This window comes from Tinamus guttatus, unplaced genomic scaffold (assembly GCF_059628265.1).
Source record: "Tinamus guttatus ecotype Peru unplaced genomic scaffold, ASM5962826v1 Tinamus_guttatus_pri_ptg000416l, whole genome shotgun sequence".
Classification (NCBI taxonomy): domain Eukaryota; kingdom Metazoa; phylum Chordata; class Aves; order Tinamiformes; family Tinamidae; genus Tinamus; species Tinamus guttatus.
This window is the reverse complement of record NW_028288950.1, coordinates 793-22,206: the sequence shown is the minus strand read 5'-3', so window position 1 is coordinate 22,206 and position 21,414 is coordinate 793. Positions and strand designations below refer to the sequence as shown.

The 21,414-nt window shown below is 36.0% G+C and overlaps 1 protein-coding gene across 4 annotated transcripts in view; it reads right to left on the bottom strand.

Annotated features, from left to right (window-relative positions):
• Positions 1–21,170, bottom strand: part of LOC104577462 (serine/threonine-protein phosphatase 2B catalytic subunit beta isoform) — a 31,498-nt gene extending 10,328 nt beyond the window's left edge. For 3 of the 4 annotated variants that reach the window (XR_015913749.1, XM_088531399.1, XM_088531401.1), the window contains exons 1-10: positions 21,014–21,170; positions 19,813–19,924; positions 18,872–19,017; positions 13,484–13,623; positions 13,323–13,400; positions 13,134–13,228; positions 11,408–11,533; positions 9,501–9,578; positions 5,007–5,091; positions 4,056–4,153 (exon numbers count right to left, since the gene is read on the bottom strand). Coding sequence is in view for 3 of the 4 variants with exons in the window: in XM_088531399.1 (XP_088387525.1) it covers positions 4,056–4,153; positions 5,007–5,091; positions 9,501–9,578; positions 11,408–11,533; positions 13,134–13,228; positions 13,323–13,400; positions 13,484–13,623; positions 18,872–19,017; positions 19,813–19,924; positions 21,014–21,103 (1,048 nt within the window). In the remaining variant the exon portion in view is untranslated. The remainder of the gene's footprint in view (positions 1–4,055; positions 4,154–5,006; positions 5,092–9,500; positions 9,579–11,407; positions 11,534–13,133; positions 13,229–13,322; positions 13,401–13,483; positions 13,624–18,871; positions 19,018–19,812; positions 19,925–21,013) is intronic. The other variant, XM_088531400.1, reaches the window with a different exon arrangement.
• Between the last annotated feature and the right edge of the window lie 244 nt (positions 21,171–21,414).

The window sequence follows — 21,414 nt, the reverse complement described above, 5'->3', positions numbered from 1 at the left end:
ATACTATACATCATCATAATCTACTGCCATGTAATACAAAGCTACACAAAAAACACCTGTTTCTACCATTTCCTCCTACCTGGAGAGGAGGAGGGGGGCAACTTTCTTTTCTATCTTTTCCTGAAAAGATCACGAATCATGATTTATCTCTAAATTATGTAGCCTTGCCATCAACACAAATTCGAGAACTTACAACTAATTCATTCTACTTGCACTACTGTTCTAGAAAGATCTTGCAATACACACAGCAGTTGAGAAAAAGAACATTTTCATCTTGAAATAAATGAACAAACTGACTGGAAAATACAAGAATAACAAAAACAGCGTAAGGTGGGTTTGGGTTTTTTTTTTTTCCAGGTATCTCTAAATTAAAACTCTATCCCTTGTAAGCCCTGCTAAACGTTAAATAAACACTATCCTGTATTAACAGAACTCAGATTCCTGAAGTCTTTGCTCAGAAAATTCTCACCTTCACAGCAAATTTTAAACAAGGCTGTTGCAAGGAAACCACTGCATGGCTTTGCCCTCCTCAAACACAGCTCCACGCGCCTCCTTTAACTAAAGCCAGAACTGATGTAAAATCCTAAGTGTCTTACTACCACTCTGATTACCAAGGGCAGCAGCTGGTCTCCAATAGAAAATACTGGCTAGTTTAACTGACTTCCATGGAAGGACCTACATTTTTTAATTTAGGTTTGCATTTGGAATGTTGCTGACAGGATTCAGACTTGGTAAACATATGTTTATGGTTTAATTTTATGGAATAAATCACTAGGAATAAGTCACAAGGAAATTGCTCTTTAAGGGGCAATTAAAGGGCAAGTATGGTTCTCAATATTTTTGCTATTTTTATGCAAGCAACATGTTACTGAAAGCCATACACCAACATTAAAAAATAGAAACATACATAGGCCAGGACTGCTGCAAGCCTAGTTTTATCCTCACACACTAAAGCTATCTAGAAACAAACCTTGATCCCTTTTTCCAAAGTGTGTCTATATATTTCTTGACTAACTCATATACTAACTTGTTCTTCCACAGGATGTAGTTTTGCACTATTACATATTTTTTAATCTATCTGTCTTTGCTTAGGCCTTTCCCTCTACTGTTACAATTTCAATTTTACTCTTGACCACCTCTTTAGCAGTAAGAGTCTTGTTCAGTAATTTTCCATACGGTAATTGTGTTTCACTGCCTAGTGCTTGTGGCACTGCTCTGAATTATGCCCATGCCAACAAGGCATCAATGGTCCCTCTGAGAGCAGGGCCAGCTCCTCGCAGGGCACGTGCGGCACAGCTGAGCCAGCCCCTGCGAGGGGAGAGGCACTGGCCAAGAGCACAGAACATACTAATGACACTAAGGATTAACTGCACTCACATAGTGACATCTCAGAATAAAGTCTTTTCACCACTCAGATCTTTACTGTCCCAAAATGTGAAACTAGGTCCAAATTACACTTCCTAAATTTGAAATTACAGCAACTTTAAGCCACCATTATACCTGTAAGGAAATGCCATTCTTGCATTTATGCCTACACACACATTGGCACCGATAAATTTTCTGCCCAGCTCTTTAGCAAAATACATATATATATTCTCCACTTCTTATAGTTTTCACAGCACAAATAAATAATTTCTGAATTAAGCACTGAGGAAAAAACACTCTAATCCTTGGAAAAAACATGACATATTTGTGAATTTTGTGAACTTCAAGTGAATAAAGCAGCTGGAAAAGGAAGAATACTGCATCAATCCATATTGCTATTTTATTTTCTCAAACCTAGGCTAGTTTAATCTACTGGTAATATATCGGACAACATACTATAATATACTTTAAAAATGACTAAATATTTGTAATAAGAAGCCCTACTATAATATCAATGACTCTATTCTTACCAAGAATATAAATTCACTGATATTGCAGTGGTTTAGAAAAATATCATTCAGTGAAGTTTTATTTCATTTTTGCTGCATTTCTACCTCGGCAATTGAGCATAATCATTGGAAAAATTTACTTTTTTGAAGACTGAAACAGTAAAATTTTCCATCAGTAAGAAATACGTTACTGTAACTTAAGCAGAACTAACATTTGCATGAATTATTTTGAACAAGTAACACAGCTAAAACAGATGAGGTATATTAATGTAATGCATCAAGGAATATTGCCATCAAAAACTCTAGTCAAAAAGAAAAACACCCAGAATAATCCAAAAAGCATTTTCCACATTTTCTAAATGCTTCACATCTTCAATAATGGTAGAATGTTCTATGCCTTATGTTAACATGAATTTTCTAGTCAATTTGATCCTCTCTAACATTTCTCATGTAACATGGATAAGAATCCGTGAAATGCATGAGAGGATTACAGACTCACTCTTATTAAGCATAGAGGGTCTTATTAAAAATGATGCAAATTAAACTAGAACATATGCTTTTGGAATAGTTGGATGAATTAAGAAACATACACCATTTCTTGTTATAGACATTCACAAAACAATCACATACACACACTGGACATATAAACTTACTTGTAGACATTATATGTCCACTGAAAAATGACTTAAAATGTGACATTCGTGTTTCAAAGCCATTAATGAACAGCTCTGATCATTTTATAGAAAATGCAGTAGAAGGTTTTTAAAAAATCCTATACAGAAGATTTAAATTTTTCAAATAAACAGCCTAAATGACTAAATGAGAAAAGCAGCTACTCTTAGAAAATAGATTGTGTAAAAAATGCTATTCAGTTAATCAATACATCACAATCTTTCAATGATTATGAAAGTCCATGGTCAGATTAACAATTATACTGCCTATTAAAGCCTGGAAATGGCGAATAAAAAATCTTGAATAACTTATGCTTAAGAGTGCTGCACAGCGATATGAAGTCCAGTTTCAAATTTTCGTAATTTAGTTCTCACCATTGTGCACACAAACCTGGACTTCATCCTTTTAATATGTTTGGTACAAGCTCATAGCATTCTCTCTAAGCCTAGTTAATCATTTATGGGTCTTCTACAAAAAAAAGATTCAATGATTCAACAAAATAATAATAAAAAAACCTTTTACAAAGTATTCAATGAGCCAGATTACAGGTATATTTTGTATATAGTTCTTTTATTTCCATGCAAAAATATATGCACACTTAATAACACCCTTTTGATTTATTTACAAGTTTTAAATTCAATCTCTTTATTCTCAACTGACTTTATAACAGTAACTGAATATTTTTCAAGTACATTATTGTTCAAAATGCACAGACAATGTGCAGCAGCAAATGCAGCAAACCTCAAAAACAAGGTGCTACAACGTTGCTTCTACATCAAGAGACAGACAAGTGTCTGGGATAGTGGTTTAATTTTCACACTTATACAGACATACATCTATACCTAGAGAGAGACAGACAGATCTAAGAAAGCAGCTACATCTGCAGAGGAAGGAAACAGCATGTTACAAGGACAATTCAGGGAGGTCAATTATACATAGAACATTTGACAAACGACATAGAGAACAAACTTTGGCATTAATTACCAGGGTACAAAACGTAGCACATTTTGATCTAAAAATGGAGTGTAATATGGAACTCTGCAGCCTGCAGCTGTTATTACTAACATCAAAAAGTATTTGACGTTATCAATTAAAGTACTAACACATCTGTGTTAAAACCATTTTAATGAAAGGCAGACAAATAAGGATGCAAAATTACACTGCAAATTTGTATCTGTAATGATCAAATAGCTTAAGATTCCATTATCAAACCTGCGAGGTCACCCCACCTGAGGCACCTACACCACCTGAAAAATTCTTAACTAAGGAAGCTGAAAGTCTGAAAAATGTGGCCTGACGCTACTGCACTCACTCGCTTTCGGTTTTATACCCTGGTTAAGGATCCATTTCACATTGCCTGATTAACACATAACACTTGCTTGTATCAGCCGCTAAGACAAGAACTGAAAAGCATAAGAAATTCCCTGCATGCATTATGTGTAGTGTTAGCAAAAGAGTGAGATGTGCCCCAGTCCATCTGAGGCACAGCAAGTTGCATAACATCATTACCACTTTGCAGGGTCTGGCGTCCTCCAGCCAACACTCCACTAGGTAACATTCCAGTGGGAGTCAAACCCTTGAGTGTCAGCACGCTTTCACTCTCCTCCCTGATACAGGAAAAAACAACAGCAGCAACTTAAATAACTGCTTATGAAAAATATAAGTATTAAAATAAGGGTTAAAGTCTATTTTTGCTGTGCTTTATGCACATCAAGGCTGAATGCACATTCAAGTTTAAATTTTTAGAATGGAGGAGATAATTCTTGTCCACACCCAACTTTCCACTCTGTAGGACTTAGAAAGGCAGAGCCAAACAGTGAGCACTCATTCACACACAGGCTCACTGGCTTTGAACTTGGTACTGATGCCTCAGGAGGCACTCGGCATGTCTCAGTGCCATAGGGGGAGGAAAAAAAGTAATCACAATTCACTCAACAGTGTCTGTGCTTTGGGAAATACCAACTTTAAAATTATTCTAATTTAAACAACTATGGTATGTGGAAAATTACACCTTTCAGTGAAATGTAAGTATGTCACCTCTAGCTCTAGATAGGTGCAAGAAAAAAGCATGTTTTTTAAAGTTAACAGAAAAACAGTCTTCAACTTTCTGGCATGACAAAAATTTTTATAGATTCTGGACCTTCTCTTTTGCAACTTTGATACTGCATTTCAGACACTTTTAGTTAAAGGACTGAGCAAGTAACTTGCAAGTTAAAAGATCAGATACTATAATTTATAACCTCTAAATCATTTCTTGACACCATTATGTCTCAAAGATAACTTAAAAATACCCTTTATCCAAAAATTCCAGCATCATGGGGGTGCCTAGCTATGCACAAGTTTCTGAAGCATACTGGTCTACTTGAAGAACGCTTGGCAGTTCTTCCTTAAAAAGAGGTTCTTTTTTCCCCTCACATACAGAACAAGAGGGTTTTAGGAATACAGAAGTCATGCAATTACCTGAGAACAGAGAAGACTCGTGCCATCTTGCCAATTGCACGGATTTTGTTTCTGATTATTTCTTTCCGCGCTGCAGCTGTACCTACTTTCAATGGAATAAGAGAGAGTCTCAAGCTCATGAGTATTCACCGAGCCACCATTTTACAGAGCACATCGAATTCAACACAACTGTTTTAAGTTCAGTACCAAAACACTTACAGGCCCACAATGCTAAAAAATTAAGGCTTCAGAATGCCCTCAAAATCATCACCACCTCTGTGCCCACAAAAAAGACACAAAGTTTAGTATGTTCACAATAATTTGCTAAGGCTATCAAACGCCTAAGTCACTGTCACTACAGTGTAATAGCTATGATACTCCATTCAAAATACATTTTACATTTGAAATTATTCACTGGCATCTGTGCATATCAAGTTGTAGGTTTATAGCTCCATATAGAAGCCAAAAAGACATTAAAGCCACAAAAAAAACCAAGGTTTGGTGTTAATTCTCAGACAGCAATCCCAGAGAAAAGAGTTATTTCCTTGTCTTTATGTGAACTCCCCAAAACACACACACACAGCTCAAAGCAAAATACCAAATACTTGCAGTGTTACCTCCCTTATCACCTAATACTATGTTCTGTATCACTGTAGGTTTGCACCATTTGCAGAATTTACAAATACCAAAGTTCTGTAATAAATACTGCATATTCCACCAAGCAGAGAAACACCATTTGTGACATACAAAAGTGAAAATAAAATTCAACAATGAGGCTTGGGTTTTGGAAGGAGAGCTACTTTTGTCTGCCTTTATCCTGCAGAAAACAGAAGCTACTTTCTCCAATGGTAATTTAGGTTACATTCAGTGTGGACAGAGAAGCAAAAATTACCCTTCCCTCCACCCTCTTTTCCTTTGCTGAAGTCCCAATCCCAGTAAACAGCACAGGCAGACGGGGAGATACCAAGACCAAAAATCAATGCAAAATTCTTGTCAGTCATTGGGGAGGGAAAATTTTAATCACACCAGGGTAGAAGGAACTCAGTCATGCTTTGAATTCAACCACAGGTGGCCAAAAGAGTGGACAAACTCAGGCAGCTCTGTCAGGCGTCCAGATCTTCCTTATGTCATTGCTCCTTAATGCAGGAGAAAAGCGCTTGGGAAAGTCGCCAAACGAATTAGCGAGGCTGCAGGGGAACCCCAGAAGTGCACCGTGGAAAGCTGCATGTCTGCTCCCAACCAAAAAAAGGGCAGAAGCCGTTTTTCTCTGCTGCTCGGTAGTACGTAGCTTCCCCCTGCGAGCAGGCAGGCCCTAGCAGAGCAGGCACCGCGTGGAGAACGTGGCCACGGCGGGCAGGACGTCCCGGCTGGGACACCAGGGCAAGGCACATACAGAAAGGAAAAGAACGGGTGGAGCGGCTAACAGCAAAAAAGAAACAGGTTGTGGAGACAAAGAGAAAAGGGGGGAGGAGAGGGGCTTTGTATGAACGTGATGAAAGAGTCCCAGGGAACGGCAAATATCTGCCAATCTATTTAGAGGAAAATAAACAAACAAACAAAAATCTAACCAGAAAGTACTAAGGAAGGATTTTTTTTTTTTTTTTTTAGACAAAGGAAAGTTTTAACGAACTGCACACACGAAAATTTTAATGAACTGCACACACACACACAAAGGAAATAAATACAGAGAAGGCCCAGTAAAAACATCTATTAGGATGTGCTGATTTTTTTTTTTTAAGTTAAAATTTAACTTATAAAAAATCCTGAAGGATTTTCCTTTGTCTCTTTGAACTATTTAATCAACATGGAGAAGACCTGGAACAAGAAGGGGGCTCTTCCAGGGTTTCTCGAGGAGGCTGGTCTGGAACTCGGGAGCGCAGCTGCTCCGGCAGGTCTCGCAGACTCTCCCTCCCCGCTGGCCGCGCTCCGGCCTGCCCAGGGCTGCGGCGCTGCCGCGTGCGGCCCTGAGCCCTTCAGGCAGGGCCAGCGCCCAGGCCCTAGCTCTGCAAGGGCACTATGCTCTAAGAGGTTTCAGCCCTAAAAAGGGCTGATTTACAGTATTTTTACGGAAGCTTTCACGGTCTGAGTCCTTTGGAAGCAACAGAGCTGACCAAGCCAAACGGCCAAAAGTGCATTTCCTCAGGCTGCAACATTGTACTAACGTGGCCACTAAATCTCTGGCAGAGTCAGATGGCATCTCCTTGCAGAAAAGGTAGTCTTCAATATACCCTAAATGATAGGAGACACAGCAAAGTACTCTCCTATTCCCCACTACTAGTGCCCATGCAAGAAAAATTTGAAATGCTTACATTATTATGGTAAAATAAATAAATCACATAACCTTCAGAAATACTCTTATAAACTAATGTGTTTCCAAGTAATAAAAATACTCTCTTGAAATGACAAATTTATACAGCAAATGATTATTAGATAAGCAATATCGGAAGAAATTTTCCGCATGGAAATACCTACACTGGAATTTAAGGAAAAACAACAACAAAAAAACGCACACAGGTGATCGACTAGAAAGTCTAGCAGACTTCTTTGTAAATTTTGTGTCAGCCCATCTACAAAATTGCACATACAATAAGGAAGCATCTTTTTGACATCTCAGTTGAAGGAAACTAAAAGTAGTAAACAAACCAGGTTTGGAACATTCTATAAACACATTCCATGCACAATCTTGAAAATATGCTCACAATAAAATTATGGAAGAGTACAACAGACAACTGAACGCTCCCTACACATGCAGGGCCAGAGATAAAATATTAGAAATAGGTAAAAGAATGGAACTCTACAAAAAAAGGAATGAAAGAAAGGAGAAAAAACTCATGCTCAGAAAGACAGATGTCTTGGAATATGACTTCTGCTAACAAAATATAAAAACAATTATAAACATCCCATTAAAATGGGCAATAAAATAGAAAACTACATAAGCATATCTCTCCACAAGCAGATATTTTCTGCACTAGAACTTGTACTGTTAAGTTCTTTTAAGTCATATTTCAAAACATTCCTACTCTGTCTGGTGTGTACCTTTTTTATTGCCATATATGAGTCGCTCTTCAGATGGAGAGTCCAGAAAAAAAGGAAGTGAACGATGGAGAAAAAGGCGAGTGAGACAAAATAAAGATATTTAACTTGGCAGTGATAATAAAGAATGAATGGAAAAGAAATGTGAAAAAAAGAAAATGGAAAATTGCAATACTCAAAAATGCATTATTGAATAAGTGGAATTGTTGAGTATATTTTAAAATTGGATGATAAACAAGTGAAAGCTTGTCAACAGTTAAAAAAAAAATCCATTCACATAGAAAGCGTAGACAGTACCTAGGTGGCATTAAGAGATATGCATCAAGCAAAGAAACTGTTAGAGGAGACAGAAGAATAAAATAATTCAACTGTGCAACTACCATACTAAAGACAGGGTGTATACAATCAACTGATGAGTGCATTTATGCTGGAGAGCCTAAGCTATCATCTTAGAAAACCACAAGGCCCGGTGCTGCAAATAGTTCAATTGTTCTATGACCGGATGAGTAGGATTGCTTGTATGAAAGACAAGTAACTGTTTGAAGAATCGCATTTGAGACTCTCTCTCTAATTTTTCATAACTCTGGGAACAACCTAAATGGCAGCAAAGTTCAAGTGGCTCCTAATGTATGCACTGCTGTCTAAAATATGCAGCTCACAGCACAGCATGATTCTGTTTCTAGTGACTACTGAACACTAAATAATAGGGTAATGTCTCTGAGATCTCTTACACGGGATCTTCAGTGCTTCTCAAGGACTGCTGTAAACATTCCTTCCTCCTCCCCAATCACCAAACAATCCAGTAAATCTAATCTATTATTGAATAAAATGAACCAAGTCTGAGACCGTTTCAGATGTTATATTAAGCATTACTGTAAAAATAAACAACTAATATGCAGTCATAATGCTATACCCATCTTAACCAGTATCTTAATACTACTTCTTAATCATCACAATGCTAAAAACACCTCCTTATCAATGCAACATATCAGTTTGCAAGATAAAAAGATGCATCTTACATAAATGTTTATGCAAGATGCATATAACAACTCTCCAACATCTATGCTTTAAACTAAAATGTCAAAATTCAGACTTGTATTTCATATTTTAAGCAGCACATAATAATACTGCTATCCCAAAGTACTATTTCCGACAAACATATGTTGACTCTAAACTGAAGAAAACACATTACAAAAGAAATGCAAGACCTTATGATAAAACCTCTCTAGAGTACTATTGTACTATTTAGATATTTATTAATCTTGTATCTGAGGTGTACTTCTGCAAGTATGGTTAGTATGTTAACTTTAAACACTAAACACAAGCCTGTGTTTACCTAAACACACTCTGAAGATAATTTTCTTCCAATTCTGGGTAATAGTAATACGTCTAAATATCAGATATGGTACTGCAAGTATTTCCAAAAAGAAAGAAAGAAAAAAAAGCACCCCCAAACCTTTTATATCTAAAAGTGACCCCTACCGTCAAACTGATCTTCTCCCTCTGTCATCAGCTCATCATCAGAGCAAATGCTCAGAACATTCACCAACATTTCTGTTACTGTGCAGGAGAGAATAAATATTAATTAATTGCATAAGTTTAAATATTTTCATGTACACAAGCCGTAACTAGTCACCTATAACTACAGTAAATCAACCTCCCACATCATAGTTGTTGTTCAGTAATCATCTTGAAAATACGTACTATCATAGAATTTTAAAACCTCATAATAACAGCAACTAAAAATTGCCCCATCTAGCAATCAGACATTAGAACATCACAGAACTCTCTCTCCTTTCTTACAAGCAGTTCTTCTAGACAGAAATTATTTTCTTGTATATCAGTATTTCTACACTAGGTGGATTTATTTCAGTTCATCATCATTGGCACTTGGGTCTTATGCAAAACTTACTTAAATACAAAAGTATTTTGTGTGTTCAAACTCAGGCACAAAGGGAGAAATCTGTTCCACTCCTGGCCTCTCTAGGAGTTGGTTTAAAACAACATGACAACCCTATACTGGGTTGTCCCAAAGGTTCACCTAGTCACAGCACCTTGGCTTTGCCAGTGCCTAACAGCTGATGCCTTGGGATGACATAAAAGCTTCTAAGCAGTGTTTCTGCCAAAACACTTTCCCAGCTTCCAACACTTGGATGCTCAGGGACTTCCTGGGTCAGAAATGGTATTCCTGGGTTTAAGATTCCTCTAAGACTTCCCTCTTGTGATAATGTCCAGTAGTTATATGAATAAAAATCGTCCTGGAGGACGATTCAGCAGTTTAATTATACATGTGAAAGATGATCTCATTTTGCTTGTATGGAATTTGCTAGCAAATACTTAGACTCTTATTTTTGTATCAGGAAAACACATGTTGAGCAGCAGAAAGGGATTTTTCTGCCTGCAGTAACAAGATCAAAATAAACAGTTTCTACAGTTGCAAGAACAGAGGGTTATCTATTGCATCTTTTAAAAAACATATAAATAAATAAAAAACCTCCTTCCAACAGTCAGTTTTCCTCATCTGGAAACCATAAAAAAATCAATGTGAATGGGTTAACCAAACCAAAAAGTATCTTAATTATTTGCTAGATTTGTTTATGTGAAGTAAATACATCATCTCAAGGTACTTCGGAAAAAAAAAAAATAAAAGAGCTTTCCAAATCTCTTCTATGAAAAGACCAGTTCCGGTTGTGGAGGGATTTTAAACACATCCTTTTAGTCTCTAACCTCATTGTTTTTTTTAAACTTAAGATTATCTGGAGTCCTGGCGCCCTAGATTCAGAGTTATCAGCTCCAGAGGGAAAAAAAATGAGGATCTGTGCTAAATTATCTTTTCTCAAAAAAGACCTTCAGAACAGATAGCTATCTAAAAAAGTTAAAATTTTACAGGAGCATCTCAAAAAAAAAAAAAAAAGTTTAATAATTCCAAAAATGCAGTCCTTGGAACATATGATTAACAAAAATATAGAGCATAGCATTTTGCAGAACATGAACAGAGGTTTTAGATTAAGTTCAAATTCTGAAAACCTACTGACGTTCTCTGTCATAATGCTGATACAAGTTCTCAGAATTATGCTTTCTTTTACTATGTCTATTAGATGCAGCTTTATCTTAACAACCATAAGCTATAGAACAGGTTGTACTTCAGTCTTTCCTCTTTCAGAAATGACATCTCCACTTGCCAAAAAAAAAAAAAACTCCAAATAGCTGATAATTCTCCCAAATCCTCTTTGTAATTAAGTGCCCAAGAGGTCTGCCTCATGAAGACGCACACAGATAACCACCACTTTCACAGGAACTTTGTAATTAACTTCTCTTTGGTATACAAAAGAAATCCTTCCAATAAAATAAAACCGGGAGAAACAAGAAATAAATTCACTATTGCCTACCTTTTTCTCCAACGAATGGCAATGACCACGTGAAAACATCCATAAAATTTGGTAGCCAGTAAGGATGAGGGGAACAATTGAACTGACGAATATTCATCACATTGTTTTCATATTTTAATACAGCAGCTACAATAAAATTCAGACATTTCAGAAAGAATTCTTAAAACTAGTAAGCACCACAAACACAAAGTCATAGGGTTCTTCTTAGCACTATTTTGTTCTACATATCCAATATACCCCCCCCAAAAAAAACTTTCTCTCTTTTGATGGTATTCATACAACAGATTTCTCATAGAGAACTATAATTATATCTCACTGAAAATGCCGAGTGTTAAGGTACTGTATAAGTGTCAGCATGGTTTTATCCTACCCTAAAATAGGTCAATAACAAACACAGATTTAAAAGGCTCATGAAAAGGTGTAATTTCAGCACCTTGAACAAAATCCTAACTCAAAACAGCAATATTACCAGGTTCAGGTTTTATCCCTGTTATGTCTTTGCCCATTTATTTTCTGGATTCTGTGACTTCCTTTCATACAGAGAGGAATAAACTCACAAAAATCCAAAAGGGGAAGCACAGCAAAATGAAGTAGAAAATCATCAGCATTCTAAAGCTAAATAGATGTTGACCACATATTCCCATATTTATGCATTGGAACACCTTGTAGGTAAAAAAGATTCTTAAAATCAATATCCACAGAGAAAATGAAAAAGAGGGAAAAGCCAGTTGAAGCTATTTTTTAAAATTATTATTTTTGCTTTACTTTAAAACCAGTACAAATAACAGCAAAAACTCATCTTTCCCTATATACAGTTTATCACTCCACATGACTGGTGTAGGCTGGGTGGGATTTTTCTCTTGTGAGATGGGTTGGAGGAGGTAGGAAGAAAGAGGGAGAAAATACACAGTAGACTGAATTTAAGAAAAGAGGAATAGTGTTTCAAAGGAACACTATTTAAAAAGCTGGATCATACATTCATGGCATACTTGCATGTCATCCGTTTCAGCAGGCTTTATTTTTGTTTTAATTTTTTCTGTTCTTGAACTTCTGCAGGATAATAGCTATTCACATTAAGGTCTCCTCTATAATTCGGGTTTGTTAATCTTTACCCACGCTAGTAATCAACTCTACAATTTGCACAAGATGATCAAAAATTAATTCCCTCTCTCTGCCAGCATTTCCAACCAGCATTTCCAGAGGTGATCTGTATCTAGATTTGCATCTGCTCTTCCCTGACATCCTAAAAACTGCCATTTTTGGTCCTGTCATATCACAAAAGTTGGCATCTTCCCTGACTCTCATTTTCTTCTCAGTGACCATTTGTTGATGAATGTTGTGGGCTTTCATGGTCATTTCCTTACTAACTTTCTTCATCAAAAGAAGCAAGCAGTAAGCATGTACTTTCCCCTAGCCATAATTAAAGACTCTCAGATGGCAAAAGGCACAACGCAAACTGCATCATGCACAGACTGCTCTGTGATGCCTCCCTTCCTTCCTTAGCTCACAAACTAAAGACAACAGAGGAGTGATTTACTATGAGCACGTGAAAGCCTTGCCGGACTGGGAAACACCTAGTGATAAACTCATAAATACTGAACAGCATCAATTTTAACAAATATTTTTTCCCCCATATATAGGATATAATATCACATTTCCCAGGATATCATATCACATTTCAAAATTAGTATTATATACAGCTATTTTCTTTATAACAAGTTCTTACCTTTATTATTGTAGACATCAAGGTAATTAGGTGCTGAAAAAATTGTTATTAATGACGGGAACCCTGTAGTTTGGCTTTTCCTGTACATTCTATAACTGTAAAACCAAACAGATTATTTTACAACATACAGCAATAAAGAGTTAATTTTTATTTTACATTGTGAATAATCTAAGTACACAAAGTACTTACCCTGCATCTTGTGCTTCGTGTGCTCTAATGATTGACAACAAATTATTATTTTGCAAAAATTCACAAACTGCTGGATAGCTGTGAAATGGAAACAATTATGAGTAAACATATGGAGCAAGGATTAGTAGTAAAACACCAAATGAAACCTAGCCTACTCCTACCTATAAAAGTAGGAGCACCCTCTGACTGTATTGTGACTGAAGTGCTCTTGTGAATTTTCATTTCCAAAATCTTCTGAAGGATCTGACCACAGTAAATCACACATTGGTCCAAATGCTGGAGGCTCTTTGAATCTATCTAACTGTTTGAGAAAAAGCAACAGTACAAAGATTATTTGAATAGTAAATGAGGAAATGTTATATATTTGTTATACTACATATCCATCAATACCAGGGCTTTACTGAATAAATCCCAACCACATCAGAGAAGCAGGTTCTGTATTTTTTTTTCCTCTCCTCCTCCTCAAAAAAGGCAGAGGCCAAAATAACCACACACCTGTTAAAAGCAATAAGATCTATTAGTTCTGAGAAGCGAGATGACTTCCAGACTGATGGATATGTGTAATATAAGATGACCAATTTATAGACAAGGAACAAAATGGTCCCACCCATCTGAATAATGGAGTGTTTAACAATGTAATGGAGAGATGACTAGCTCAGCTGTCTGTAGACATTTTTTTCATAAAGGCTTTCATTTCTCAGTTATGGCCCTGGGGGACAATAAGCATTTTTAGAGTTGTCTTTTATTTCTCTTTCTTTTTTCTCTTTTTTACTTCTCTCTCTTTTCTCTAGATGCTTCATTTCAGATGTCCACTTAGACACACTTACTTCAGCAGCCTGTTACTTTCCTAGTAACCATGGCAAAAACGGGCACAGGGAAAGAAGAGAGAGCATCTGATAACACAAAAGGAAAATACCCTGTTTAGGTAACATTCAGTCAATTTCTGATTTCCCAGAAGTGAAATTAGATACCCCAAGTTCAATGTAAAGTTTATTTGATCTTTATGTAGCTGGAGTTTTTTCACAAGATGATTTTATCCAAGAAATGTAGGAACAGTTCTTTGATGGACAGCGCATTAATCTCACTTTACCTCCCATACCAAAGCAGATGACTTTGATGGTACTAGAGAACACTTAACTCTTCATGACAGGTTCGAAGGGAGGTTTGGAGAGCACCTGGTGAATTAGAGTCTAACGGTCCATAGGAATCCATTCAAATATGGAACCAGCAGTAGTGCCAAGCTCTCTCATGCCCTGGAAAATCAGAGCTCCCGAGGCTGCCACCTGTAACATAAGTGGAGAGGTCCAGATCTTTACAAATTCCTGCCAGATAATGGCTAGGCAGGTATTAACTGAAGGTGCTGTTGGGACTAAGTCCATATTATAAATCCAGTGGTTTAACATTTCCCACACTGGACGATAAACCCATCATGGAATATTCATTCCAGATTGAAGAAGTCAGTCCATCAACTTCTGCAAGTACCTGAATTTCTGTAGATTAAACCATCAAGTTTCTAAACCTCCAGCAATAAATTTGGGTCCAGGAACTAACTGAAGCATTTATACAAGGACGATCCAATTGTTTGCTGATGGATGTTTCCTGCAACATAGAAGGCTGAAAGTCTAGAAAGCATTTCTAATAAATTTCTGTTCACTGATTCTTTAAGGATTTTCCATATGACTTTGGCCAAAGGGTTAGATGAAGATGTCATAAATCAAAACCTTTGTTTGCTGAAAACAATGCACCTCTCTCCCAGACTACTTTCTCAAGGCCTTCAGAACAGTAGTGTAGTGAAGTAAGGAGGGCTACCGACACAGTATACTTACTTACACCTCAGATCAGTGTCTCCTTCAACAGATAAAACCCCAGACTACCACCTGGCCTGTTTCTCAAGACATCTCAAAATTTAAGGAAATGCCACTGCATTCTACTCAACCCAGATTGCATCAGATGCATCAAATCAGAATAATAAACTTAAAAGGTTTCTCTACATAACGATACCCAAAGTTAACAAAGAACATGAGTTAATTCAAAACACTTGTTATTTGTGAATAGGTTGCGACGGTGGCAAAACAGAATCTCAATCCGAAATAGCTTGATCAAGGTAACCAAGAACACGATAATTTTCTTGTAGAATAAGAAGGTAACTGAGAACAAGACAATTTTATTTTAGAATAAGAAGCTCTACTCATGGTGTTTCTCAGATCTAGGTAGCATATTTTTAATACATACCTTAAGATACCTAAATATAAATTGTATTATAAGTCAAGGCTACCAAATAAATTTACTACACTACTCCACACGGATGCTTAAATTCAGAAAGAGCAAAGCCTTGGAGGTAGATTAAGACACAACAAATTAATATTAGTGTACATTTGAAGAAAAAGCACCTTCACAGAACTTTGAGTTTACTTGAACTTACAGGCAGTGGTTTTAACTAACGTGCCCTAATTTTCCTGTGTACTCTTATATAGTAAAGCCCTAAAAACTATGTGAGGCCCAGTGAAGAATGGCAGGCATCTTATATTTAGCTAAATACAGGGAAATTTCAGCTAACCTCAGAAAGGAAGTAAAGCATTATAAAAACAGTTCCACAGTTTTCCTTCTCTCTGATATTTAGATCTATTTTGAAATAGGCCCCAACACACCTTGTTCCACATGTATATAAACTTATTACTTCTTTCAGTCTCACTTAAAGTACTGAAGTTTTCTTTGAATAAGTTATTTACACTTTTAAGTTTAAATCAACTAATCTTCAGCTGTTACTAATTATAATGGAAATGTACCTAGCAAAACACAAAGTCATCACTCACACCTCTCAGAAGAGGAACAGAATAGGAAAACCAGGAAAGCACTTAGGCAAGACTGCTTGCACACAATACAAGTGTAAGTTCCTACAAGGCTCACAGATTATGTTTTATCTTTCAGCTTTTGAAAATCCAGAATGGGTAACAAAACCCTCTAACAATTGAACAGCACTGTTTTTACACTGTAAATAAGAGATGAGTAGTAACAGTAAGACTCCCAGCTACAGCGATTAAATCCCTCTATTTGACCTAAGTAAACAATTTCCAAGAAAATAACTAAAGCAGGAACTTATGTTGGCCAGTTGCATGTCAAAAGTTTTGTTCCATGTCTTGTTCAAATTTACAAACTTTTGGTCTCAGCTATGGGACAGCACGCATGCTGCAACCTCACTAAAAAATCACATTACATTAGATCTTCCAAACCCACCTGGATGCCACCCTGTGCCACATGCTCTAGGTGTCCCTGCTGGAGCAGGGAGGTTGGGCTAGATGATCTCTAGAGGTCCCTTCCAACCTCGACCATCCTGTGATTCCATAATTAGTGTACATTATACCTTTTATAGTAGGCCCATGAAAAACCTATTCACTTTATTAAAAGTTCATCAGGGATATAAAACTAGCAAATCTAATCTTACCGTCAGAATAAACTTAATCAATTCTATGCCAAATGCAACAAGTAGATTTCCTGCTAGAGAATACTTTTGTAGAGCCTCAACCTTTTATTTCATAAAATAACATTCATTCTAAACTTCGGCTTCCTGTATCACAACTTCCTTTAGAAAGTATAATGTGAATTCACATTAATGACAGGAAGAATCATGACAAGGGACAGAACTCTGAGGACTGTAGTCTGAACACACAAGCTTCAGAACATTCTCCCTAAATCAAAAACAACGAAGACCAACTGCTTTTGTGAAGAAAAATTCACAATGCAGAAGAATAATTCCTTTTCATTTTACTTTCCTGGTACGGTAAGTATTTTGAAAATAGTATTTCCTTCATTAGATTGCAAAAGAAACTGGGGGAGGGAAAAAACAGACATCATATTCAATTTACATAATTAATGCAGGAGTTAATTACACCAAGACCACTTTACCAGAGGACTTGGTCTGATATCTAAAAACAGCAGCATACTCATGACAATTCTGCAACTAACTTCACTATAGCATGTAAAACAATGATCTACTGTTACCCTTGTAAAATATCTGCTGTTGCGTCTTTAACGAAGAAGATACAGAAATACACACGGTTTTATTATTTCCCTAAGTATATAAAAAATAGCACATGGATGACTATTGACTCACAGATGACAAATGACGATCACCTTCCATGAGGAAGAAATACTGGAGTATTCTGGCAAAAGTTCTCAACCTCACAAGCGATAAAGATTTTAAAGCAGTTGCATCTTTATAGCAGTGGCCATACTACTAAAGCTGTGTTAGACCTGCCTGTTCAAAAAGCCTTTTGTCTCGTCAGAAGTTGTTTCCTTAGTAGAACCAATTTGGTACTACCAGTTTCTTCTAAAATTTCAGAAATGGCAAACAATAAGAAAAAGGACAAACTCGGAAGCTTTGAAAACCACAAGCAAGTCCCTCGTGCAGCTGGCTCAACATCAGCTGGAGCCTTCTTCCCTCCCACCACTTCCCTTCTAGAGAGGCTGACATTACCAGTGGTGACCAGGGGAAAACAGATTCCACACAACCCAGCAGCGGATATGATTTCAGTTCTCATACAACCAATGATTTTTTAGATTCTACACCGAGTAATCAAAATTTTGAAAATAAGTGCCAAGAATAACACATCACTCCTGTCACGCCCCATGTTAGTTTCCCAAAGTCTGCTAATTTGACTCAAGTCAAAAAGGAGTGCGCAAAAAAAAAATTAAGCTTGAAGATTTTCATCTGATACAATCTTCTCCTGACATCAGCGCTCCATACGGACTACAACCAATTTAAAGAGTTAGATATGTGATGTCATTACAATCTCCTTCCCTTTAAACTGCATGCTACTGACTATTTAGTTTCCATTGTTCTATTTTTAAAACTTGTTTTAATCCATCTTACCAATATATTTATTCGTCACATTTACTACAGTGCGAAGGATTTCACAGCAATTAATCAAATGCCTACTAAATTTCCCATTTTAAATAACTATGAACTTCAATTAAGTGTGGCAACTTCACAGTCTCTTTCAAAAAGAAAAGATCCACATGATCAAGTGAGTGCACTTTAAGGGAAGTGCACCATCACACAAAAACACACAAACTAAGTAACAGCCCAGCACTCACTTTATAGGGCTTACAGAATTTATAAGAAACACTGAAATATGATGTTTGATATACCAATTGATTTTAAGACTATGGTTAACTTTTATGAGCTCAATCCTGATAGCAATGAGTGTTCTGGATTCTACCTATTTAGAAGTATTAGGCACTATACAGACTGCATATAAAGCTCTTTACACATACCGGGTATCTTCGGAAACTTGGTGGACTTATTTTGTGTGTGTGTGTGTGGGTGCGCGCACTTTGTCTCAGAAAAATCTCCTAATAAAAAATGCACTAGGCAAGCTAATTATTATAATAATTAAAAAAATCTTAGGCTGAATTTCAGTTCCCGAATTACACTTCCAAAAGAGACAAGATGACAAAACAGCATACTGGCAATTTTACAAATGTGACTTTGTATAGCATCATGTAAATCTTCGTATTTCCACTTATTTTCAAATACATAAAATACTCACTCTCCTAATGTCATCTAGTGTGTTTATTTCTGGTGAAAGTCCACCATGAACACAAAGAAACTGTTGATTTAAAAGGGCAGCAAGAGGAAGGCAATCAAAAGCTTCCATGCAAGCATCATAGACTCTTTCTGAGTATTTTATTTTACCTGGAAAAAAAATATATAAAACATCAATAACAACACATTAGATGAAAAAGGTAATATAATGGATCTTTAATTTAAGATTCATACTCTTCTAAAACTACAAACTTTTTCATTTCTTCTTTTATTGTCTCAAGTATGGATAAACTATTTTTGCTTTGTAAAAAATTAGAGAACTATTTTGCATTATACAACTATATAGCATACCTTAGTAAATAAAATATTAAATATTACTGAAAAGTTTGTGGTCTTCTCATTAGACTGAAAAGTCAAGAATTGCCTGTAGATTCTATTACATCACCTTCATCTACATCAAAGAGGGTTTTTTTTTTTTTTCACCAGGGCAGCTGATCCTTGATCAATAGATCTATACTTAACAAATCTCCAAATGGAGGGATAGCATGCATCATCAAAAGAGTCATCTCACACTAGCATAATTAAAATCACTTCCCCAAATTGAAAAATTAAAGTAGCAGTAGGACTTTCTTACTACCTTCACAATAGCCAAGTCAGCTAGTAGAGACCTAGCCCTTGCCTATGCTTTATTTAAAATTATCTTCCTCTCTCCAAGATTTTAAACTTACTCCAAAATGTACCTTTATTGACACAAGTCTTTCATGTACTTAGACACCAATACCACGTCTAACAACTGCAAACAATTCTACAGACATCAGTGGGCTCAAAATGTTTGCAAGGTCTTCATTACAGTTAGAGACAATCATCTCCCCAGCAAAACAAGAAAGCCAAACAAAGATCAGGGGGTGGAAGTAAGCTTATTTTACTTTCTTGGACAGTACTTACATTCTTGCTTAAAGGTAAAATATTCTGTTAGATGTCTGCATTCATGGTTGCCTCTCAACAGAAATAACGTGTTTGGGTAGAGAATTTTCAGGACCCATAAGTACAGCACACACTGTTGAAAAACAAATATATCCAATAAAATAAACAAGTTAACTAGAACTTTAAAAATTGAATAAGAAAACATTGAATAAAAATCCTTAAATGCACCATTTAAAAATGTTAAAAACACAACTTTGTACATTTCTAGAAAATTTCATATTCATTTTGCTATGACATATTTGGTATCCCAAGCATTATAAGTAAAAATTATATTAAAATCATGTGAGAAATGAATGTTTGATGTAATTATTTTTCATAAATTACTGAAGCAACCATTCCTGCTATATCTTGAGTTTGAATACTAAACCTGTAATCCCAAAATGCACTGAGCATGTCCATAATATTCTACATACATGGTAACATAATAATATTGAAATAAAGCATCATATAATAATGTAATATCCTATTTCAAATTGTAAGTTACTCTATCTTGATACCAATGAAGAGATTTCAAGCTCAAGCATTTCTCAAGTTGGCTCCAAAAGAATAGATAACTTAGAAATCATTGGCCTGAAACCAACTGATTATCCAAATATGTGAATCTCTCTTGAATGTAACAAAACAAATATATTCAAATGTTTTTTGAAGGATTTGAATGCAAAATACTGAAAAAAATAATAGCAGAAACAGGTCATCCATATCTGTAACCACCCTCAGAATTTTAGTAAAGAAATATATTAATAATTATTAATAATACTTTATTACATAAATAGGAGTCTAATTTATACAAGTTAACAACTATCATAAAGAGTTGTTATTGTGAGCAAGACCTCCCAAAATTACTCACCTGTTCTCCAAAAGCCTACAAATGCACCCTGCTAAATATTACAAGAGAAGCAAGACTATACAGAGAAATGCTACTGAATCAAACTTTTCTCAAAAGTAAGTAAAAAGGAAGAAAAATGAGCAAGTCTTATGGTTCCCACAGGACAGGCTGAACAGCTGGTCAACATCCTCCTGTAAAAGGTCTTTAAAATAAGAGAAAGCAGAGCATGGAAGAATATATTCACATGCTAAAGCAACCTAAGATTTCATTTGAAAAGAGTCTGTGAAAGTGTACTTACAAAAATTTAGGACAAAGCAGATTAATATATTCAGTTACCTCTATACTAAAATAACCTCTGTCTACATAGTCACCAAGGAAGAGGTATCTTGTGTTAGCAGGGGATCCTCCCACTTCGAACAGCTTCATTAGATCAAAGAACTGGCCATGAATATCACCACATACTGCAAGCAAAATAAATGTTCAAATTAATTTAAAAAAATCCTTTAACTAGAAAAGTTACTAAATTTTTAGTTACGTAAATAGCCATAAAATATCTCTAATAAAGAACCAAAAAGGGAGGTATAAACTAGGAATAATAGAGCCTTTGTTCAGCTTTCCCCTCTGTTTGTCACTAAGATATTTTCCTTACCTATGACAATACTGTTAATGAGCCTATTTATGTCTGGCAGTTTGTGGAAGATTTTCCAAGAGGCCATTAGCAGTCTACTGTCTTCTCC